Source organism: Schistocerca cancellata, chromosome 1, assembly GCF_023864275.1.
Source record: "Schistocerca cancellata isolate TAMUIC-IGC-003103 chromosome 1, iqSchCanc2.1, whole genome shotgun sequence".
NCBI lineage: Eukaryota > Metazoa > Arthropoda > Insecta > Orthoptera > Acrididae > Schistocerca > Schistocerca cancellata.
In genome coordinates, this window is record NC_064626.1 from 837,882,814 (window position 1) to 837,904,765 (window position 21,952).

The following is a 21,952-nucleotide window of genomic DNA, read 5'->3' on the forward strand; positions in this document are numbered from 1 at the left end:
TGGATCAGAGGACCCAGTTCACCGTGTAAACATCGCCCACGCCATTATGAGTACGACCAGCTTGCACAATGTCTTGTTAACAAGTTGGATCTATGGCTTCGTAGGACCTGCGCCACTCAACCCTACCGTTTGCTATTACCAACTGAAATTGGGACTCATCAGACCAGACCACGGTTTTCCAATCGTCCAGAGTCCAACCGATGTTGTGACTAACCCAGGACAGGCACTGCAGGCGATGACGTGTTAGCAGTAAAGACATTCGCGTCGGTCGTCGGCCGCCATAACCCTTTAACGCCAAGTTCGCCGCACTGTCCTAACCGATACGTTCGTCGTACATTCTACATTGATTTCTGGGGTTATTTCACGGGGTGTTGCTTGTTTGTTGGCACTGTGCCGCTGCTCTCGATCGTTAAGTCGAGGCCGTCTGCCATTGCGTTGTCTTTAGTGAGAAGCAATTCATGAAGTTTGGTATTCTCGGCACACTCTTGGCCCTAAAGATCTTAGAATTTTGAATTCCATAACGATTTCCGAAATGGAGTGTCCAATGCGTCTAGCTCCAGCTACCATTCCGCGTTCAAAGTCTATTAATTCCAGACGTACAACCATAATCACGTCGGACTTTTTTCACGTGAACCACTTGGGTATAAATGACAGTTTCGCCAATGCACTGTCATTTTACACTTTTGTAGGCGGTACGATCGCCATCTGTATATGTGACTTCAGACAGGATGTTGTCGTGAGCGCGCCTGAGGTCTAGAAAGCTGCGGTAACTTGTTCTTGCTGTCTGTCTGTGTACAAACTCAGGTGTGGATTAGGTGCAGGCGTTAGTTCCTATAATTTCGACTGTCTGTAGCTTCGTTGGAAGACTTTTCTTGACCTTGGGTGCTATTCTGAATTTGTTCCTAAAAATACCCTCTGCAGTCCTATTGGTTGGTATCGATTTGTTGGTATCAATTTGTTAGACATTGCATATAGAAGAAATGAACAGTTCTACATCTACATCTACATTTATACTCCGCAAGCCATCCAATGCTGCGTGGCGGAGGGCACTTTACGTGCCACTGTCATTACCTCCATTTCCTGTTCCAGTCGCGTATGGTTCGCGGGAAGAACGACTGTCTGAAAGCCTCTGTGCACGCTCTAATCTCTCTAATTTTACATTCGTGATCCCCTCGGGAGGTATAAGTAGGGGGAAGCAATATATTCGATACCTCATCCATAAACGCACCCTCTCGAAAGCTGGCGAGCAAGCTACACCGCGATGCAGAGCGCCTCTCTTGCAGAGTCTGCCACTTGAGTTTGTTAAACATCTCCGTAACGCTATCACGGTTACCAAATAACCCTGTGACGAAACGCGCCGCTCTTCTTTGGATCTTCTCTATCTCCTCTGTCAACCCGATCTGGTACGGACTAAGAGCAAAATAAGTGCCTGTACTGAACTATTTTCTAATGGTGACAGGAAGGACATGCGGCCACACTTTAAATTAACCAAAACAAAACAGTTAATATCCATTCCATCCCCGAGCCGTCGCAGGAAAGAAGCACAGCAAAATAAGAATGAACTGCTCTCTAAGAACGTCACCTCCTTTTTGAAAATACAAGCTTCTATTTAAATGCTAAGTCATTATTTCAAACCATAGTGTTGTCATTCGTTTCGTGGTGCTGGTCGGACATGGCACGTCTTTCCGCCTTAACGCAGGGTATCAAGTTCTGTGCCATATGAATGGTTCTGAAAACTGCATGTGAAGTGAAACCTTATGTTTTTGTAGTATGAATAGAACGACAGGATGACCGCGTTGCTAGTACATACCCTGCTCTTCTCACAAAGGTGGTCTCCATACAACGAACAAGTTGCCATTAAAAGTTATAAAGACCTTCTCGTTAGGATACATATTTAGACCCTCTCGTTAGGATACACAGTGAAAAATTTTGGGTTTTAAACCAGAATATAGGCTCTATGTACGGTGACCATCAGTTAAACACTACCACTTCTCCTCCATTTTTTGCTTAAACACAGTTAAAAACATTCTTACAGGATACCAACCAGCTACCTGTGAATGGAACACCATTGCATTGGATCTTGTCCTCCAATGGAACCAGCTCGTTTGAAAACTGGGACGTCTGGTGTGTGTTTTTACTTTGCATTATGAACTCACCTTTGTAAACGACGATGTCGTCTAGCTATCAATTATGAGTTGTTGTGGATGGCATTCTCCTCTGGAACCGACTCAGTTCTAACTCTGGGTCGTAATTTTGTGTTCCTTAATTTACATAACAAACTTATCTTCGTATTTAAAAGTCTTATGATTGCTCTACTGTGGAAACTGCAATGGGACGTGACACTTTTGACTCTACCGTTGGCTGTATGGTCTTTCTGCCCAAAACGAAAATAAATACATAAAGGAAGAATCTTTTTAAAAACAGCACCATTTGCTGCTTTATCAACCTCTATTACAATAGTGGGTTGCGCATAGCAAATGCTATAATAAGAAACATTTGAAACCCGGTAAAGGCAGAAGTGAATGAGTAGTCCGCCGTTACACGTGATCTAGGCGACTTCCACTGACAAGTTGAAATTATTTCATTTTACTAGGTCCCTATCGAACTTAAGTAAGCACATTCCCAAACCACCAACAAAGTATTTAGTTGTCTGACACTGTGTTTGTCAAAAAAGAGGCATTCTTGTGAAGTAAATTGCTTTTATTTCTGTCTGTGATGACAAAAAAATTTTTGTCTTAAACCATCGACACAGGGACTGTGCATTCGAACGTTGAGCATGCCAGGTTTCTGACATGATAACGTGAAATAAGCACTTTCGACAGTCTTTCTGAACGTGCGTTCGAACGTAGACTAATGAGATGGAGGAACGCCACCTGGTCACGTGCGCACCATCTCTCTTACTTACAGAGTCGTGATAAGTTGTATCAGATTTCAATCGAAGGCCACATCTCTATATATGCTATTTCTAAGCATCAGCAAATATCTGATCATTCGAAAGCACGTCATTAATTGTAAGACCATTGTAATAAAATTATGGGAAAGGTCATATTCTTGGTTAAAGAATTATTGTAATTTGCGAATTATGAAAGTATGAAAGTAAAGCGACGGATTAGCGAGGATCCATCAAAAACGCATTCTTCTTGGTACCATTTGTTATAATTAAATGTCGGTTAATAACGCATCTAGGTTAAAACTTTCAGGAGATGGTAAGATGCAAATTATGGAGTTAAATCATACACAGTCGGTGCAGCGTAATGCAACACGTGAGTGTTACTTGTTTGCATCCCACTGCATACAATTTTTTCCTAACCTTCGCGGTTTTAATCGGTCCTGATTCTTTCTTATACAAGAATATTCTTATACAAGAATATTCTACACTACTGGCCATTAAAATTGCTACACCAAGAAGAAATGCAGATGATAAACGGGTATTCATTGGACAAATATATTATACTAGAACTGACATGTGATCACATTTTCACGCAATTTGGGTGCATAGATCCTGAGAAATCAGTACCCAAAACAACCACCTCTGGTCGTAATAACGGCCTTGATACGCCTGGGCATTGAGTCAAACAGAGCTTGGATGGCGCGTACAGGTATAGCTGCCCATGCAGCTTCAACACGATACCACAGTTCATCAAGAGTAGTGACTGGCGTATTGTGACGAGCCAGTTGCTCGGCCACCATTGACCAGACGTTTTCAATTGGTGAGAGATCTGTAGAATGTACTGGCCAGGGCAGCAGTCGAACATTTTCTGTATCCAGAAAGGCCCTTACAGGACCTGCAACACGCGGTCGTGCATCCTGCTGAAATGTAGGGTTTCACAGGGATCGAATGAAGGGTAGAGCCACGGGTCGTAACACATCTGAAATCTAACGTCCACTGTTCAAACTGCCGTCAATACGAACAAGAGGTGACCGAGACGTGTAACCAATGGCACCCCATACCATCACGCCAGGTGATACGCCAGTATGGCGATGACGAATACACGCTTCCAATGTGCGTTCACCGCGATGTCGCCAAACACGGATGCGACCATCATGATGCTGTAAACAGAACCTGGTTTCATCCGAAAAAATGACGTTTTGCCATTCGTGCCCCCATGGTCGTCCTTGAGTACACCATCGAAGGCGCTCCTGTCTGTGATGCACCGTCAAGGGTAACCGCAGGCATGGTCTCCGAACTGATAGTCCATGCTGCTGCAAACGTCGTCGACCTATTCGTGCAGATGGTTGTTGTCTTGCAAATGTCCCCATCTGTTGACTCAGGGATCGAGACGTGGCTGCACGATCCGTTACAGCCATGCGGATAAGATGCCTGTCATCGCGACTGCTAGTGATACGAGGCCGTTGGGATCCAGCACGGCGTTCCGTATTACCCTTCTGAACCCACCGATTCCATATTCTGCTAACAGTCATTGGATCTCGACCAACGCGAGCAGCAATGTCGCGATACGATAAACCACAATCGCGATAGGCTGCAATCCGACCTTTATCAAAGTCGGAAACGTGATGGTACGCATTTCTCCTCCTTACACGATTGATCACAACAACGTGTCACCAGGCAACGCCGGTCAACTGCCTGTTTGTGTATGAGAAATCGGTTGGAAACTTTTCTCATGTCAGCACGTTGTAGGTGTCGCCACCGGCGCCAACCTTGTGGGAATGCTCTGAAAAGCTAATCATTTGCATATCACAGCATGTTGTTCCTGTCGGTTAAATTTCGAGTCTGTAGCACGTCATCTTCGTGTGTAGCAATTTTAATGGTCAGTAGTGTATAAGATTCGGTGTTATGTAAATGTAATTGAACTCTTGCTGAGGAATGAGTTTATTCGATTGTTTTTTTCTACAAGACAGCTTGCTACTCGTAGTGAGATATTTTGCACTTAGTTGTTAGAAATTTTGTATGTATTTCACATATTGTAAAGATTCTGTTGCTGAACACGTACAGTGATCAAGTAAGAATGACCTTAGGGTTTTACTAAAAGTGAGAGTGATGAAATAATTTCTATATTATTTGAAGAACTCCTATAAATTTGTATCGCAATATTTGTAATGAAACTTTTATGAGCCGGTGTCCTTATTGACTGGACATGGTATTTACCTTTTTGCCTTATACGATGTTCACGTATACCTAAATTTTTATTTGTGTATACTGCAGACGTCCGCCGCTCGCGTTCTCGGTTCCCGAGCACGGGGTCCCGGGTTCGATTCCCGGAGGGGTCAGGATTTTTCGCCTGCCCCGAGATGCTGGGTGGTGTTGTGTCGTTTTCATCATCACCATCATTCATCCCCATTACGGTCGGAGGAAGGCAACGGCAAATCACCTTCATTAGCACCTTCCCTAGTACGGCGGTGCGGGTCTCCCGCATCGTTCCCCTAAGCTCTGTCAAGAAGCATGGGTCTTAGTTTCCATACTACAGACACAAGAAGATGTCTAGCATACGGGCAAGGGAGGAGATGTGCGTTCTAACAGAGGTAATGTCGGAATTTCACGGCCGTCCAGTTCGTAAACGGTGTGATTTGCGAGCTACGATGGCATATATCCCGTTGTGACACATGTACCGTATGCACAAGTCGCACCGTTTCTGAGAACTGAACAGCACGTTGAACTCTGTACACTGAACGCTGACGTTCGAAAGCACGGTCCGTGTGCCGACTGCTTAGAGAACCTTTTCGTTCAGCGATGGCCACCTTCAGGTCTGTTTAAAAACAAGTCCTATTATAATGTATCCATAATGGCATAGTAGGAAATGTTTTAAAACAGGTGGGAAGATTGTCATCGCTTACCGAAACCCGCAGACGGAAGTAGGCTAAATTTATTCTGTATCTTCTGGCTCAGTGTTTTATTCGCGATTACGTCGTGGCACCTAAGGCATTCTCGTGATCTGATTGAACTGTAGTGGCGAAAAATGGGCTTCAGAACAGAGACGGGACTGAGTGGTGTGTACCTGGTGAGAAAGAGCAGCCCGTGGCGTACGTACCTGTACCTCGGAGCGCCCGACGCCGCGGCCCTGCAGGATGCGGCCGCTGAGGCTGGCGATGCGCGGGTCGGAGACGCGCAGCAGCGCCTCCACCAGGTCGGTGACTCGCAGCCAGGTGCGCCGGTTCACGAAGTAGCTCACGCGCCCCGAGTCCTGGTCCGAGGCGCTGAACCGCGCGTACACCTGCAAGAAACGAGGCGGACACGCAGTAGCTCAGTCCAGCGTCTCCCCTCACCGGCAGTTTCACTCACCAGCCAGTTTTAAACAATCCTACAGCTGACGTACTAACAAGAGAAATGAAGAGGGATTTTAAGACAAAATGGAATTTTGACATTACCCGCCAGTGGGTGTAGCTTTATATCAAATGAGGCAAATTGAAAATTTGTGCCAGGCCAGGATTCGAACTCGGGTCTCCTGATTAGTAGGCTGTCGGGCTGACCACTATACCATCCGGATCGAGTGGTCACCACACCTGCCGTCATCTCATCAACTACAGATATGCGGTGTCTGTCTTTAGGACATGTATCAAAGAACATACTAATTAAGAGGATGGTGGCCAATGATCCCTTCAGTGTAGATGCACACTACGCTCGAACTCTTATGTCCGCCGCTCGTGGTCTCGTGGTAGCGTTCTCGCTTCCCGAGCACGGGGTCCCGGGTTCGATTCCCGGCGGGGTCAGGGATTTTCACCTGCCTCGACATGACTGGGTGTTTGTGTTGTCCTCATCATTTCATCATCATCCAGGAAAGTGGCGAAATTGGACTGAGCAAAGGTTGGGAAATTGTACGGGCGCTGATAACCACGCAGTTGAGCGCCCCACAAACCAAAACATCATCATCATCATCATCGAACTCTTATGGGAATCGGCGAGATGCCAAGACTAATGAGGATTATGCGCAAGGGACACTACATCAGTTGCGTTTGGTATAAGCTGAGAATTTAGGTATTACAGGAGGCGCACAAGGGAAATCCGTGAGTTTCTTGTGACCACTGGGTCCGGATGACGTAAGCAGGAGACCAGGTTTCGAATACCAAATTTTCAGCTAGCTCCATTGATATAAATCAATCTCCCCCACTAGATGCTAATGTCTTTATTTCCTCTACGATTTGATTCATAGTGGCTGCAAGATCGAAATGGTGTCTGTTCTTTTGGAATGTCTGAGAGAATGGACACCACAGATATAACTGAGCGAGTTTCAGCAGCAGCTCTGCGTGTGTCGTGAATTAATAGTAAACAAGTTGTTACATGGAGAGTTGACAGATGGAAACCATTTTGAGTTATTAATCACGGCCCTATTAGAGTTATTGTGTCCTTCGTCTGGCCTTATAATATGCTTATCCATTAATTTATGGGGGACGTACAGTGTAGTGTAGTGTAAAATGAAATTCGATTTACGACGATTCATTTCTTCACGAAAATGTGTTGAGAGATGGTGTTACCGAATCAAGTGACAGTTCGAAAGGCAAAAGAGCAATCGAAGCTAACATTCCTGTGGTAGCATCCATAGCCACATTGTTTTCGTTGGAAATGAAAAAATAAGACAAATGCAATAGAAACTTCTTTAACGAGCACGCTTCTCATCAACCCAAAAACATATTATAATCAGAGTATACTTTCAGCTGTATAAAACGGCATGTCTGCGTAAGGCTGCGGACTTAGGTACAACGGGTGTAGGGAACCGAAAAATAAGGAAAACAGCTCTTCCCTTACAATAGTACTCGTATGTTAACGCGCCTATTTAATGTAGGACTGAAAAAGCCCCACACTCACTCCATTTCAAAGTCCGGTTCCGACGGTGGTGCAGCCGCAGTTTTCAAGGAATAATTTGTCGAAGAGTTCACGTTAGCCGGCCGCGGTGGTCTAGCGGTTCTGGCGCTGCAGTCCGGAACCGTGGGACTGCTACGGTCGCAGGTTCGAATCCTGCCTCGGGCATGGGTGTGTGTGATGTCCTTAGGTTAGTTAGGTTTAAGTAGTTCTAAGTTCTAGGGGACTTATGACCTAAGATGTTGAGTCCCATAGTGCTCAGAGCCATTTGCACCAAAGTTCACGTTTCTTGAATTGGATAGCCAAAGACAGCCATCATAAACAAGGTGATGAAAGAAATACGCTTGAAGTGCACTAAATGACAAAACGTGTCTTGATTGGTACTAATACAGGAAAAGGGAAAAATAAAAAAATAAAAACTGAAAGACACGTAAAGCGCTTTTATTTTTTGCGGTGCTGCGTAAGAACCACTACCGAAGCATCCATCAAAAACTGTCATACAGAAACGATCATTTGCTGTGTAGCTTGTAAACCAACAAAACGGTACAAATAACTCTAAACATGCTGTCGGCTTGGAATTACGCTTGTTTACGACCACCACGACACTGCATTAGACCTCTTCAAATGACGTTCTGCACTGATTGCCCGATGCGGGTTGTGAATGTGCTGAATATTCAGTATTCTCCATTAAAACGATTTATGCGGCATCTGCAGCGGTTAGACACACTGACCGGCGGTCTCTCATTGATGTTAATTTGGAATTAATTCTGTTGGACTACCAACTGAACTGTCGTCTGTATAAAACGGTACAAATGTTGCAGTCAAAACCACCACTGAGAGGAAGCTAGACGCGCGTACATTGCAGCACGATTTTTTTCTTTCTTTTAGTACTTTAGCAAATACAGATACTCGTGACTTCAAGTTCACATCAACCAAACGCAGTTATTCAAAGGGACATTATTTCTGGTGCGTCTATGAACCAAAAATAAAGGATATCGACTTCTAAAACGATTATTGTGTGTCAAACATCTGGAAACAAATCTATTATTACATGTACTCATGTCTAAATTTTTTATGTGTTTGTGTTCTAATTAATCTCACAAACATACATACACACACACAAACTGTCTTGTACTCAGAATAAAATAATGTTAACCGTAAGATTACCGTTCGTAAATTTTCTACATGAAGTTCACCTTGGCTGCGGATGACAATCTGTGGGACAAAAAGGAAGAAACCGTAACGGCAAATACAGAACACCACAAAACCGCAGCATGTAACAAGGTATGCATGAGAAAGCTAGTCCGTTTTCCAGATTCGTGAATACTTTCTTAAAAACTCCAGTTTCCTTAGGTACAGATTCTAAAGATCAGTGTTTATGTTATTTAATAGAAATTAAAGAAAGAACTCACTGATGATGCTGCAATTTCAACGAAACAAGTCTGGATAAAAAGGATAAAAATAGTGGTTGTTGCACATGGATCCCACCCAAAAAACGAACTGATGTTAGTAATATAAAAAAACGATAGGCCACTTCTGTATTTTTTAATGACCCATTCACACAAAACGTAGAATACGTGACTGTCTTCGAAGTATCGATATTGAACACAATTTTTGGTTTCTCTGCTTTGTACCGTTACTTATTACAGTTAAACCCCATTCTGTATCAGCCAAATTCAAATACCAATTAAATTATACGAGACAGTTAAAAGATCTGCTCCTTCATGGCAAATGCCGGGACCGTTCCTTAGGTAGTATCGTTGTTGATTTATATATTTTTCTTTCAAGATTCGGCCCTTCCCGCCAGAGGTTCGAGTCCTCTCTCGGGCACGGGAGTGTGTGTGTTTGTCTTAGCAGAAGTTAGTTTAAGTTACTTTAAGTAATGTGTAAGTCTAGGGACCGATGACCTCAGCAGTTTGGTTCCTAAGAATTCACACACATTTGAACATTTTTTCTTTCAAGATTTTTCCCTCTTCATTACGTTACAAACAGCAGCTTACCCCAAATGTAAATTTATACTGTCGGCACTGTGTGCGGCCCTCTTCTCTCTGCTGGTTCCACATACACCTTACCGTTGCAGCAGCGTGCCCTGTATGAACCGCAATGCCACGAAACAACAGATTCTCCACCCAGAGGCCACTCATTCTGCCCCGTTAGAACGCACTCACACGCCGATATTCCACTCTGTGATGTCGGCGAGATATAGTGGCTCTTGGTTACAAGTCCTCACTTCTTATAACGGCTCCGCACCGAATGAGCATTGCGTAATACTGACATGTCCGCTCACACAAAAGATGACAATGTCGGGCCTATGTGCACGCCACCTCTCTGCCACTTAAATAACTTATTATAGTCCCGCTGTTCCACACGTCCTCTTATCGCGGCGAGTTGCAGACCATTGCTCCTGAGTGTTTCTCCTTTTAAAAACACTAGCGTATCTTCGAATTTATTATAATACAAACCTAAATGAAATGCTTTCAAGTTTTAGCTGATCTTATACTGACATTATGACCAAGGACCTCTAAGACAACCAGCGACGGCGTCTGCTCACCTCGACGGGACTCTGCTGGAAGCGCAGTCGGCAGCTGGGCTTCTGGTCGTGCTCCATCATGTCCTGGAAGCTGGGGTCCTTGCCCCACCGCGGCACGTCGGCAGCCTCGCGTTTCTTCAGCTTGTTGCCACCTCTACTGTAACACAAAACACGGCCATTTGTGAAAATGTCGAAATGAAATACAGTGACACTCGAAGAATTCCGATACTTTATATTCTGTAACTCTAGAATGCACTCAGGCTGAAAAAAAAACTGGAACAACTATGAATACGAAACTATTCGTCTCGCCATGCTCTTGTTTGGCTGTTGATATCTAATGCCCAGTGTCCGGTTGACATAGCTGCTGATGCTGTTATCTCGCGTTACACAAACTACATACTGACATTTAGTTTGAAGCACGCAAATTGGAGCTTTAGCATTTCCATGTCTGGTCCAAAATGAGATACAGGCGATTGCAGTCTCTAGATGTTACTGTCACTTTTATGTCTCCATAAAATTCTACTCCAACAATCGATACGATGTGTCTAGCATTTTGTTACAAAAGTAATGTTTTTTGTCACTGTATTACACAAGAAAAAAATACGAAGTTTAATACAGGAAGAACCCGTGTAGCAATTATTTTTAAGATTTTAATCGAAATTTTTAATTTTTTCTTGAGTTGTACAATGTATACCACTTAAAAAACCTTACACTCATGCGGGAAGCAAATTACAGAAGATTCTTTCAGACTAGCGTAATGCCAATACAGACCTGTTCAAAATCAAATGAATCCAATTTGGAAGAAATGTTTTATATTTCTTACTGTAATGTTGTTGGAGTTTTGGTCAACAAATATCAGATCATAGCCTTTAAGAGGACGTTGAAAAGTGATTGCATACTGTCACACTCGGGCAGCTTGACCCACATGAAGATTATAATGTATTTATCTATTTCATTTTTCACTTATCTTCGCTGAAGTCCAATTGAAATTACGTATTCCTACGTTTCGCTATCCTGAGAAAAGGTTTTCATATTTGCTCCCGCAGTGTGTATATTTTACATCGTGTTCTAAATTTCGCTGACTGATCACATAATACGCCGTTGTGTTTGTGTCTAATGTAGTCCAAAAAAGTGCTCAAGGATGTCTTGCGAAACAATAATAGTCTTAAAAATAGCTATTTGAGTGGAACCATAAGATAAATATCATTTTACTGTACGAGAGTGCACTCTCATACTTGGGGTACATAACTAAAACATACCTTACTGGAAAGTTACTACTAGTAATGGTGCACCGATTTACACAGACGTTTTTTTTTTTTTAAATACTATACAAACTGTGGCTAGCGAGATACTGTGCTCAACGTTGCGAATCGACTAGAAGAAGACTTTTTTAAATTTTTCACTTAGCTTTATATTGTTAGGAAGCTAAATACGTTATCTTGCAGACATCTTAATGTTAATATGTTGAGATGTTTTACTCACTGGCATTAAGAACTTTGCAAACAAAATAAGATGGACATGTTTCATTAAGATTATGCTTTAACAAGATTAAAAATGGTTAAGTAAGTCGTACTAATATAATATTATGCGGCAATTTTTTTTTATGTCATTCCTGGTTGTCTAGTGGTAAAGCGCCTCCCAGGAAACCAAAAGGCAGGATTGAATTCAAACCGGACAAGCTGGACCACGGAAATTTTCCGTCTACCTATAAGTCTTCATCTCTACGTTGTGAGGAGTCACCAGGAGTTTCGGTTTCCACGTAAAACTTTAGTTCCCCTTTCCTTCGTTGGATAAAGTTACACAAGTAGTCGATGTTGCGTCCAATTGAAAGGCACTGAGCCACACGAAATTATTATTATTATCATTTTAAAACATGCTGATGATAGACGAGATCTGCAGTTAATGGAACAATCCTTACTGGAAAAGATACAGGGTAATGCTGTGATGATGTTACAAACTTTCAGTGACGATGGAGGAGGGTAAATGTATCAGTTTGAGCCTGTCTAATAAACGCAAGGTCTAAAATGCATATCTTAAGAGATATGAGTACCTTTTCAGCTGAAGATGTTTCATAGTAGCAAAGATTAAGAAGTGTTCAAAGCTCTTAAGGTGTGTATTTTAGAGCCCATGTTTACAGGGCAATTTCCTTTTGTTTTAATCCAAACTACCTGCTCCCAAAACATGGGAAGCAAAGAGCTTTCAGTAGAACAGGTTCACTGGCAGAGATTTCAGAACTATTTTAGCTTATAACTTCCGACTCGGTCGTTTCCGGACCAGAGTCTCTTACCTAAAACTGATACATTTGCCATTCTCCGTCGTCTCTGAATGTTTGTAAGAACAGCGCTGAAAATATGGCAGATGGGAGTAACAGTAACTAAACTTTGATCAGGTCACGACTATGAAGAGGAAAGAAACTAGAGAAACATAGCGAAACCTGGGATAGCATTGCTCTGTTGTAAGCCAATATACAAGGAGACATCAAAAAGTAAGTTACACGCGCCGTCCCATGCTAAGACCATCGCGGATCAAGAGTGGCGCTTTGTCAGCAGAGGGAACGAAGAAACAGGCCACTGCAGCCGTAGCCCAGACGTTGGTTTTCTCCACTATAGTTTTTTACATTGAAGTACCATACTCAGAAAACTTTTATGTCAACTGACTCTGGCCTCGGAAGCATATGCAGTTATAAGAGAGAACATGTTCTGTATCTACTGCAGACAGAGTCCTGCTGTGGTACAGATTACAGGCGCATCACGGTGTGAGAGTGAAATTGCGCTGCAACTGTGAGCGTACTGATCCGTTTTTGGTTAGTCATTGGTCTCGTGCAAAGTTTATCGAAAAATATTGGGAACCGTTTCAACAGAATCGCAAGGAACGTCGCGAATTATCGCATTGTGATTTGTTGTATTCCGAGTGGTCTAAAGAAATCGTAGCTTGGTACAATGCGTCCTTTCAGCCTTCGAAGGCAAGGAAGCCGCAATTGTATTTGTTTGGTGACACAAATATAGGGAAATCTAATTTGATTGAGAAGATCTTAGGCCGTAAACAAGAGATTTATATGCCATATTGTTCAGAGTTTGGGTTTGGCGGGTACAATTCCTCTATTCACTTTGTTATTTTGTTTGAGAAATTCGAGGGGTGTAGGTGGAAGCCTTATGCAGGTATATTAAAGAGAATTGTTGAAGGTAGGCCTGTAACTGTCAATGTTAAAAATAAGCCAGGCCTAATAATTACTCACTCTTGCCTCATTATATTTGTGTCGAATGAAATGGTCACAGGGGATGAGGCTCTTTTGTCTCGTCTTAATATTATCTATTCATGCTAATTGCCGTATTGTGCATTGTTTGTCTGTGAAGGAGGAGATGGATACTTCTTCGGCACTTGGGAAGATGTGTCGTTGGCGTACTCAATTTGTGGAAACTGTAAATGTAGAATTCAATTATGGCGGTGAAACCGCCAACGTAGAAGGGTTATTACTGCGGGCAAAATGTTTAATTATGTAAACTGAAGGTGGAGAGGAGAGAAAGGAAAGGGAAGGAACTAATGGTATCAGTTGCATCGGGACTTTATGCGCAGTCAGCGGGAACACGTGAAAATGTGTGCCGGACCGGGGTTCGATCCCGGGATCTCCTACTAACGAGGCAGTCGTCTTAATCACTGCGCCACCCGGACTCAGTGTTTACCATATATGCGCTGACTATTTTGGCACGCTATCCGGCCGACTCACACTCGCACCCAGCGCCACCTGTCCACTGACCTCGTCCATGTCCTCCATGCTCGCTACTTTTAGGTTCCAGCTGGAGATAGGACGTAAATATGCGCCTGGCACTGAAGATTGTTGATTCATTGCACATCGAGGCGAATCGACTATATGAATGCGAGGTGTGTGTTATTTTGGATATGTCCGAAAGTACAGACACTACGAATTCGTATAATCAAGATCTCTAAGTTGCACACAGATTCACCGTGAAATTCCGCGGTATGTGTATCAAACGCAATGTCGTGTGCAGCTGTAATGAAATGGTGCTAGGAATTTGATTAAGGCCGTAAAGACATTGGTGCTACTGATGGGAAGGAAGATCATGACATCGACCACAGACGACAATATCCAGGCAATCGAGAAAATGCTTCGCTGTCATCGTACATTTTCCGGCGATGTGGATGTTCACACAGCGTTTCGCGAATGACTTCGAGACTAAGGAGAGGAGTTATATCGTCGTGTAACTGAATGATTGGTATAATGTTCCTACCATTGTTTGCAGATAGCTGGTGACTATGTTGAAAAATGCGTCAATTTGAAATAAAGTACAGTATTCGATGAAAGTTGCTTGATCTGCCATTATAATACGTAACTTACTTTTTGCAGCCCCCTGGCATGTATTAGGAAGGATGAGTATCAAGACAGTTTACGTTGCTTTGGAAGAGAATTTGAAGGGTATAAGCTTTATAAACGTGTGGTGGTTGGAGGATGGGAGGGAGTGGAACGGATTGGTAACATTGGCATAGAGTTTACAAACGCTGGTCTGTAGGATACTCGAAGGTGTTCAGCAGAGGTGAACAGGAAGTTGACATAGATGGACGAAGCAATCTTGTCACACTTATAAGGGAAGTCTGTCGGCTCGAAAAGGATTCCACTGATCCAATTACATTTAGAAGTTTTACATACCACTGTGATTACGATTATGACAGCATTCGATTGTGTTACTCTATGTTTGCCCACTACTGGACTTTAAAAATGATCGTGACGCACCTGCACAAAATGAATGAATGAATATGCAGAATCTTAATAGGCACATTTGGTAAAAAGCAATATCTGGACAATCCTCAGAATCACATTCTTGAGCTGCATGATCAAATGCCAATTGACTCACATTCTTGAATTCAGCAATAAGTACGGAAGTATTTTACTCAGCCGCTTGCCGGGAATACTGAAGCTAGGCTGATACATAGGAGCAAACATCTGATTATGAATAATAGAATTCATTTTTAATTATGAAATTTCTGTTTCCTAATTTAGTGTTCAAGTCACTGCGAAAAGTCGTTATAGAGACTGTTATTCTTCTTGCATATATTGCACTTATATATTGTCGGAAGAATACACGTCCAAATACTGTAAGTATTTGTTGTTTTTGGCGGAATGATAATGCATTCAACGTTTTTACCCACAAATGAATCATTTATTATTGTTGTGTCCTTGTGAGTACTCCAGGAATCATCAAGTAATATACATTTCTGGTTATTTGCGACAATGTCTTTAACAACATTTATGAAATACGTATTTTAATTAATCTTTTGACACATTTTTACTTTTGATAACCTCCAAATATATGTTTGATGGAAGACTGTTTTCAGTAGCCTTTTTAACTTTCGAATTGAAAGTTTTTTCTTTAACACAAATACACAATTTTTTTTGTTGGGTTTTCACTCCTTGAAAGTCGAACATCTGTTGTATAGTTCTGAGTAATATCCTGTCACATTTTATCAAGAGGACTGTCGATTTTTCCGCCTTTTTAGATAGTGTCGTACCAGAAGTTAGTTTATAATTAAATCCACTTTGATCAGTGGTCCAGATACAGTGTGGTAGTATTTATGAACTGGCAGTTTTCTGGTTCACTTCTTTGACAAAGCAGGCCACAGACTGGCGAATATCTTGGTCTTCCTGTACGTCTCTGGCTATTATGAAATCAGTGATGTTTCAATGGCACTTTCCGTATTCTTTCTTGAGACGTGGTATGAAAGCTGTAGAGCATTTAAACTTCGTGTGTCCAATTTCCTTTGCATTTTGCATTGCCACATTGGCACATTCTCCTTCGTCCTTTGCTATGTCCAATTGGGACAGAATGTATTGGTTTTATGACCAGGTCTTTCATTGCCTTGTTTCCCTGAAATGGACGTTTATTAAGTCTTTTTTTCTACACGTAATCAAATATTACTTTGATGTTCGATGTGCTTCTTATAGATGGATGTCTCATTTATAACGAGCTGTAGGCCGTAACTTTACGTGGATGTGTATGATCATCATCACAAATACGTTCAAGAAGTTCTCCGGAAAATTTTGTTCAAATACTGACGGTATTGGATGTCCTTAGAGGTGAAGGTTCATAGCCACCAGAACTGTTAGCTTCTCTTTGAGGAGTAATATTTCGGCCATTGCCACTAGCACTGCAATTATTCATCTCGTTATCGTCTATAAACTCGTTTTCTTCATCCACTTTACCATCCAATGTACCTTCAGTTGGGCAGCCAAATGAATACTCACGTTTCTGATTAATGAGACCCACCAAAAAAACTGGAAAAGTGTCATCATCCTATCCTGCACAGTCTTCCGTTGGCTAACGCCGTGACTTCGGACACCACAATATTTAAAACGTTCCAAACATTAATGGTTTTGTTCAGTTTTGCTTGATATGTACGTAAATACTGACAGAGGTATACTAAACATGTCAACTACTAGCTGAGCTAAGCGATTGACTGGCATGTTAACTCCCCCTCCCCCACCTCCCCAACCAAGACTGCAAGTGCAGTTATGTACAAACCAAGAGCAACAGAATCACACGCAGTCCAGGTTGGTTAGAAACGTGAGATGGGTCTCTGTACAAATGTTTAAATACAACTTCCCTTTCGAGCCGACAGACGTCCCTTATTAGTAAAACAGGTGGAAGGGAGCCGCAGTCACGTAGTGCCGGGCTTTGCTCACCCGGAGTGCTCGTCGGGCACGCGCCAACCCTTGACCTGGCTGAGGCGGAAGTCCGCGACGCTGACCTCGAGCGGGAACTCCGGCATCCAGACGGTGAAGCGCGCCAGCCCCGTGTACGTGCCGTACTTGACCACCACCGAGGCGTTGGAGGAGCCGCGGATCTCGGAGCCGTCGACGTACACAGAGCTGCACGAGCTGGACACCTGCGGCAGGCGGTCACTCGCTGATGGGCCAGCACCTCACCTCTGTCTCACTCAAATGTTCCACAATCGGCAACACAGTAAGGAGCAGTTGCATTCCACGCCGACCTGGTGACTTCGGCGAAATACTCTTGGAAGCCAAGGGGGCTATCCTGAAACATACCTGCAAGACAAACACCCCACACACACCAAGTCCTTTCTCTGGACACCACTCAACCTGTGCGCAACAGGATTAATATAGTAGGCTCAGATGAGCTATTCTTTTCATGGAACTAAGTTTGTAGGGGTTGGTGTAAATGTATTAATCGTTACTGAGCTACTGTTAAGGAGAAAGCGACTGTACATGAAACCTCAACAGTTTACTGATTAATGAAAGGAAGGGCCAGTTCCTGTCGCTTCGGTGAGCCGATGATTATTAACTGTCATATGACCGCGATGTCATCAAAACCAACAGTCGCTCACAGAATGGGCAAGACAGGCATTCGAGAGCAGCACTTCCATGTCCAACACACCACGACGTTGAAATATTTGTTTAAAATTGTTTCTTTATCGTCCATTTTTCTGTTTAAGTTACACATTTCTTTTACGTTAAGACTAATTTCGATTGTACTTGGGTATCTTCATGTGTACTATAACGGAAAAAATACCGCAGCACCAAGAAGGAGTTGTGCGAAATAAACGTAAGTTAGTAGTCGTGTTTCTATGTCTTAAAGACGATGTCAACTCAAATTTTGCTCCCGTCGCATAACACTGGCGCTAGTGACAAAACTATGAGGACGCAATTAGGTTTGTTTTAAATATACGCTGTAATGGGTTGGTTTGGGTTGGGTTGTTTGGGGGAAGAGACCAAACTGCGAGGTCATCGGTCTCATCGGATTAGGGAAGGACGGGAAAGGAATCGGACGTGCCCTTTCGAAGAACCATCCCGCCATTTGCTTGGAGCGATTTAGGAAAATCACGGAAAACCTAAATCAGGATGGCCGGACGCGGGACTACGTTGTAACTGTCGTGAGCTTTAGTTACCTATGAGATTGGACGTGGTGAGTTTATGTTAGTCAAGAATGCTTTAAGGCGACAGTAGCCTTTATCAACACCCTACTGAGTTTTAATGAGGTGTTGCAATGGGACTACGAGAAGCTGAATGTTCACTCCGAATATAATGCAGTAATACTTGACAGCAACCTAGCCATTGTACGTGATTGCTGGCAGCAGTGTTCACGAGAATGTACGGTCGCAAGAAGACCGGGCTCCGGAAGACCACGTGGCACTATCGAGAGGGAAGACCAGCGTGTTCAGCGTCTGGCCTCAGAGCATTGTACTACACCTGCAACAGCGATTTCAGCAGTAGTTTGCTCCACAGTGACACAACGAACTGTTACAGATCGGTTACTTCAAGGACAGCTCCGAGCCAGACGTCCCGTATCGTGCATTCCACTGACCCCAAACCAGGGGCGGGCAAACGTTGCACGCGGCTCATGAGCGCACAGCGCTGCACGTGTGTTGCTCGCTTGCAGGCGTCGACCGGGGCTGTGGCGACAGCCGACAGGTTGCGGCAGTGTAGTGCCAGGCTAAGCTGCGGACGTTGATGCGAAGCGAGCACTATGTAGTGAACGTTGTATTTCAAGAAACGGAGAAGTGGAGATTTGCTATCTTTTAAAAAGTAATGGGAGAATCATTTTTTCTTTGTGCAAAAACGTGAAAATTCGAAATGTTTAATATGTGGCAGTATTCTCGCTGGTCAACGGAAGTTTAGTATTGAAGGCCATTATAATAAATTTCACAAGGACGAGTACAATTTATTGTCGGATTCTGAGCGGATGGGGAATTGACTGAGTTTAAGAAGAGCGATCTGACGATACCAGATGAATCTGTCGTAGCTGGCCGGCCGGAGTGGCCGAGCGGTTCTAGGCACTACAGTCTGGAACCGCGCGACCGCTATGGTCGCAGGTTCGAATCCAGCCTCGGGCATGGATGTGTGTGATTTCCTTAGGTTACTTAGGTTTAAGTAGTTCTAAGTTCTAGGGACTGATGACCACAGCAGTTAAGTCCCATAGTGCTCAAATGGCTCTGAGCACTATGCGACTTAGCTTCTGAGGTCATCAGTAGCCTAGAACCTAACTAACCTAAGGACATCACACACATCCATGCCCGAGGCAGGATGCGAACCTGTGACCGTAGCGGCCGCTCGGTTTCAGACTGTAGCGCCCAGAACCGCATGGCCACTCCGGCCGGCCCCATAGTGCTCAGAGCCATTTGAATTTGTCGTAGTTGCTGTTGTCACGAGAGATCTGCGACTTCCTCTCGTCATGTCTCTCATCTAACTGATTTAACATTTTATGGAACACTGTTTTCAAGTTTTCAGGACGACAACAATAATAGCCCAGCGGTAAGTGCAAGTTATAAGACTGCGCTTAATATAGCGAGAGCTGGAAAACCATCTGGTGAATTAATAAGTCTCGGTTAAGAGCAAACATCAGTGATGAAAATTTACGTAACTGTTTGTGTTTGTCTGTAAGTAGAAATTTTGTTCCAGATATTAAACGTATTGTAAACTCCACCTGTGATAATTAAATAAAACGTATCGTAGGTAATAGGTACTCTTTCAAACCATGATTTGTTTCAAGCACTTCTACTAACCTTATTCATTCACTCAATAAAGCAAGCTAGGAAACAAAACGCATTACAGAGGAAGGAGCGGACAAAAGGTATGGTGGGGATGGGAGATAAGCGGGTGGCCAGCTTGCCCCTGTGTGCACGCGGAACACCTGTTAACTGCACGCGTGCAAGTGCACCGCACATGTGCAGGATTCCTGCCCGCCCCTGCCCCAAACTATCACCATTTGCGTCCTCTGTGTTGTCAAGCTGGAGAGTGGAGGTCTGTTTGGTTTCGTGATAAAAGCTGGTTCTGGCTCGTTGCCAAAGATGCCCATGTGATGGCTAGAATGAAGCCAGTTGAGGACCTGTAACCAACGTGTCTGCATGCTAGCCACTCTGGGCCTACACCTGAGGTGCGATTTCGTATGACAGCAGGAACACTCTTGTCGTCATCTCACGCATCCAGGCTGTAAATCTGTCAGTCCGGTGTTTCGACCAGTTGCAGTGCCATCCATTAACAGCATTTCAGACAGTGTTTTCCAACAGGCTAACGCTAGTCCACATACCGCTGTTGTAACACAACATGCTCTACAGAGCGTCGACATGTTGCCTTGGCCTGTTCGATCACCAGATCTGTCTCCAGTGGAGCGCATACGGGACATCATCGGACGGTAACTTCAGCGTTAGCCACAAACAATATTAACCATTCTTGTAATGGGGTACCAAGTACAACAAATATGGAACTCCATCCCACAAACTGACATTCGGCACCTGTACAACACAATTCATGTACGTTTGCAAGCTTGAATTCAATATTCTGGCGATTACACTGCTTAATAACGTACCAGCATTTCACATTTGCAGCGCCTTATTGAGCCGTCCTCTGTTGGAGGCCAGGCCGTATCGTTTAGTTGACATGGTTGCGGTTGTTTGTCTTCTTCTCGTGTTGACTGGCGCCACTTTGCAAGCGTTGTCCGTCCGCTAGTGGCAGCAGCGGTGGTTATCGATATGTAGTAACTGTGGCCCTATCTTAGGGGTGACGTCGTGGTTCTTCCGGGTGGTGTCAGCGTGCAGCTCAGTTGGGGACTGAGGGCGGCGCGCATGGACTGCCGAATCGAAGGCCTGTGGTCACGAGGGTGCACGACCTCGTCGTAAACCGGATCCTGCAAGCTTTAAGTTGCGTGCATTCGGATTCAAGTAGAGAAACCTCGACCATTGTAAGATCTTACGATGCTCCAGTGACTTGGGTTCGTGTTGCTGCTCGTAGTAATGCCAAGGAAAAGAGCAGTGATTGGAGTGCTTGGGGAAGGCGGATCTGATTAGCTTTCCTGGACTTCTAATTACTGTTTATTGCGTTTTGTTTCTTACTATTTGTCAAGTTCAACCAGCGGTATTTTTCGTGCCTCGTGGCCTCTAATTCCCCACTTACCTGCCCTGGGGGTTAGTGTATGTAATGGCAGTGTACGTTTCCTCGCCTTGCCTCTGCTGTCTGGTGAGTCGTGTAGTTTTCACAGCTTTCTTGATTGTAGATTGGTTGGCTATTCGTCTACTACGGTGGTAGAAATTCCTTTCTTTCCAGGCGTTCTAAGCACAGTATTCTGCGCGCAGAGTCCAGACTGCCGGTTCCAGTTTTGGTTTATTTTTACATCTTACATTTTGTTTATTGGACGTCAGGTAGCATCAGCAAGATTATCATTAGTCAGGCGTTAGACTGCCACTAGTCTGAGCTAGCATCATGTGAAGTGAATGCGACTCTTGGTTGCCTATCTCATCGCTCGCAAAAGTGTTTTTTGCCAGACTCAGAGGTCGATTCTTAGTTCACCGTCTCAGACTGGCCCTTGTGTTTTGTTATTGTATTTGCTGTTTTATTGTATGTTTCTAAAATTTTTTATATAATTGCCATTCTTGGCGTTACAGCAGGTTTAAATGATTGTGCTAGCAAGTTTACCATCATTTTTTCTCACCTGTTTGGTGATCAGTTGCTTGTCCTTTTAAATTAACCTTTGCTGTTGTATTTGCTGTTTTACTGTATGTTTTTTTTAATTTTTTATATAATTTCCATTCTTGACGTTACAGCAGGTTTAAATAGCTGTGCTAATAAGTTTACCATCATTTTGTCTCAACCGTTTGGTGATCAGTTGCTTGTCTTTTAAATTAACCTTTGCTTTTGCATTGCTGTT

General features: G+C 43.5%; 1 protein-coding gene across 1 annotated transcript in view; it reads right to left on the reverse strand.

Annotated features, from left to right (window-relative positions):
* Positions 1-21,952, reverse strand: part of LOC126106857 (transmembrane protein 132E) — a 264,511-nt gene that overhangs the window by 60,544 nt on the left and 182,015 nt on the right. The window contains exons 8-10 of the mRNA XM_049913292.1: positions 16,978-17,180; positions 10,305-10,440; positions 5,988-6,170 (exon numbers count right to left, since the gene is read on the reverse strand). Of these exons, the coding sequence (XP_049769249.1) occupies positions 5,988-6,170; positions 10,305-10,440; positions 16,978-17,180 (522 nt within the window). The remainder of the gene's footprint in view (positions 1-5,987; positions 6,171-10,304; positions 10,441-16,977; positions 17,181-21,952) is intronic.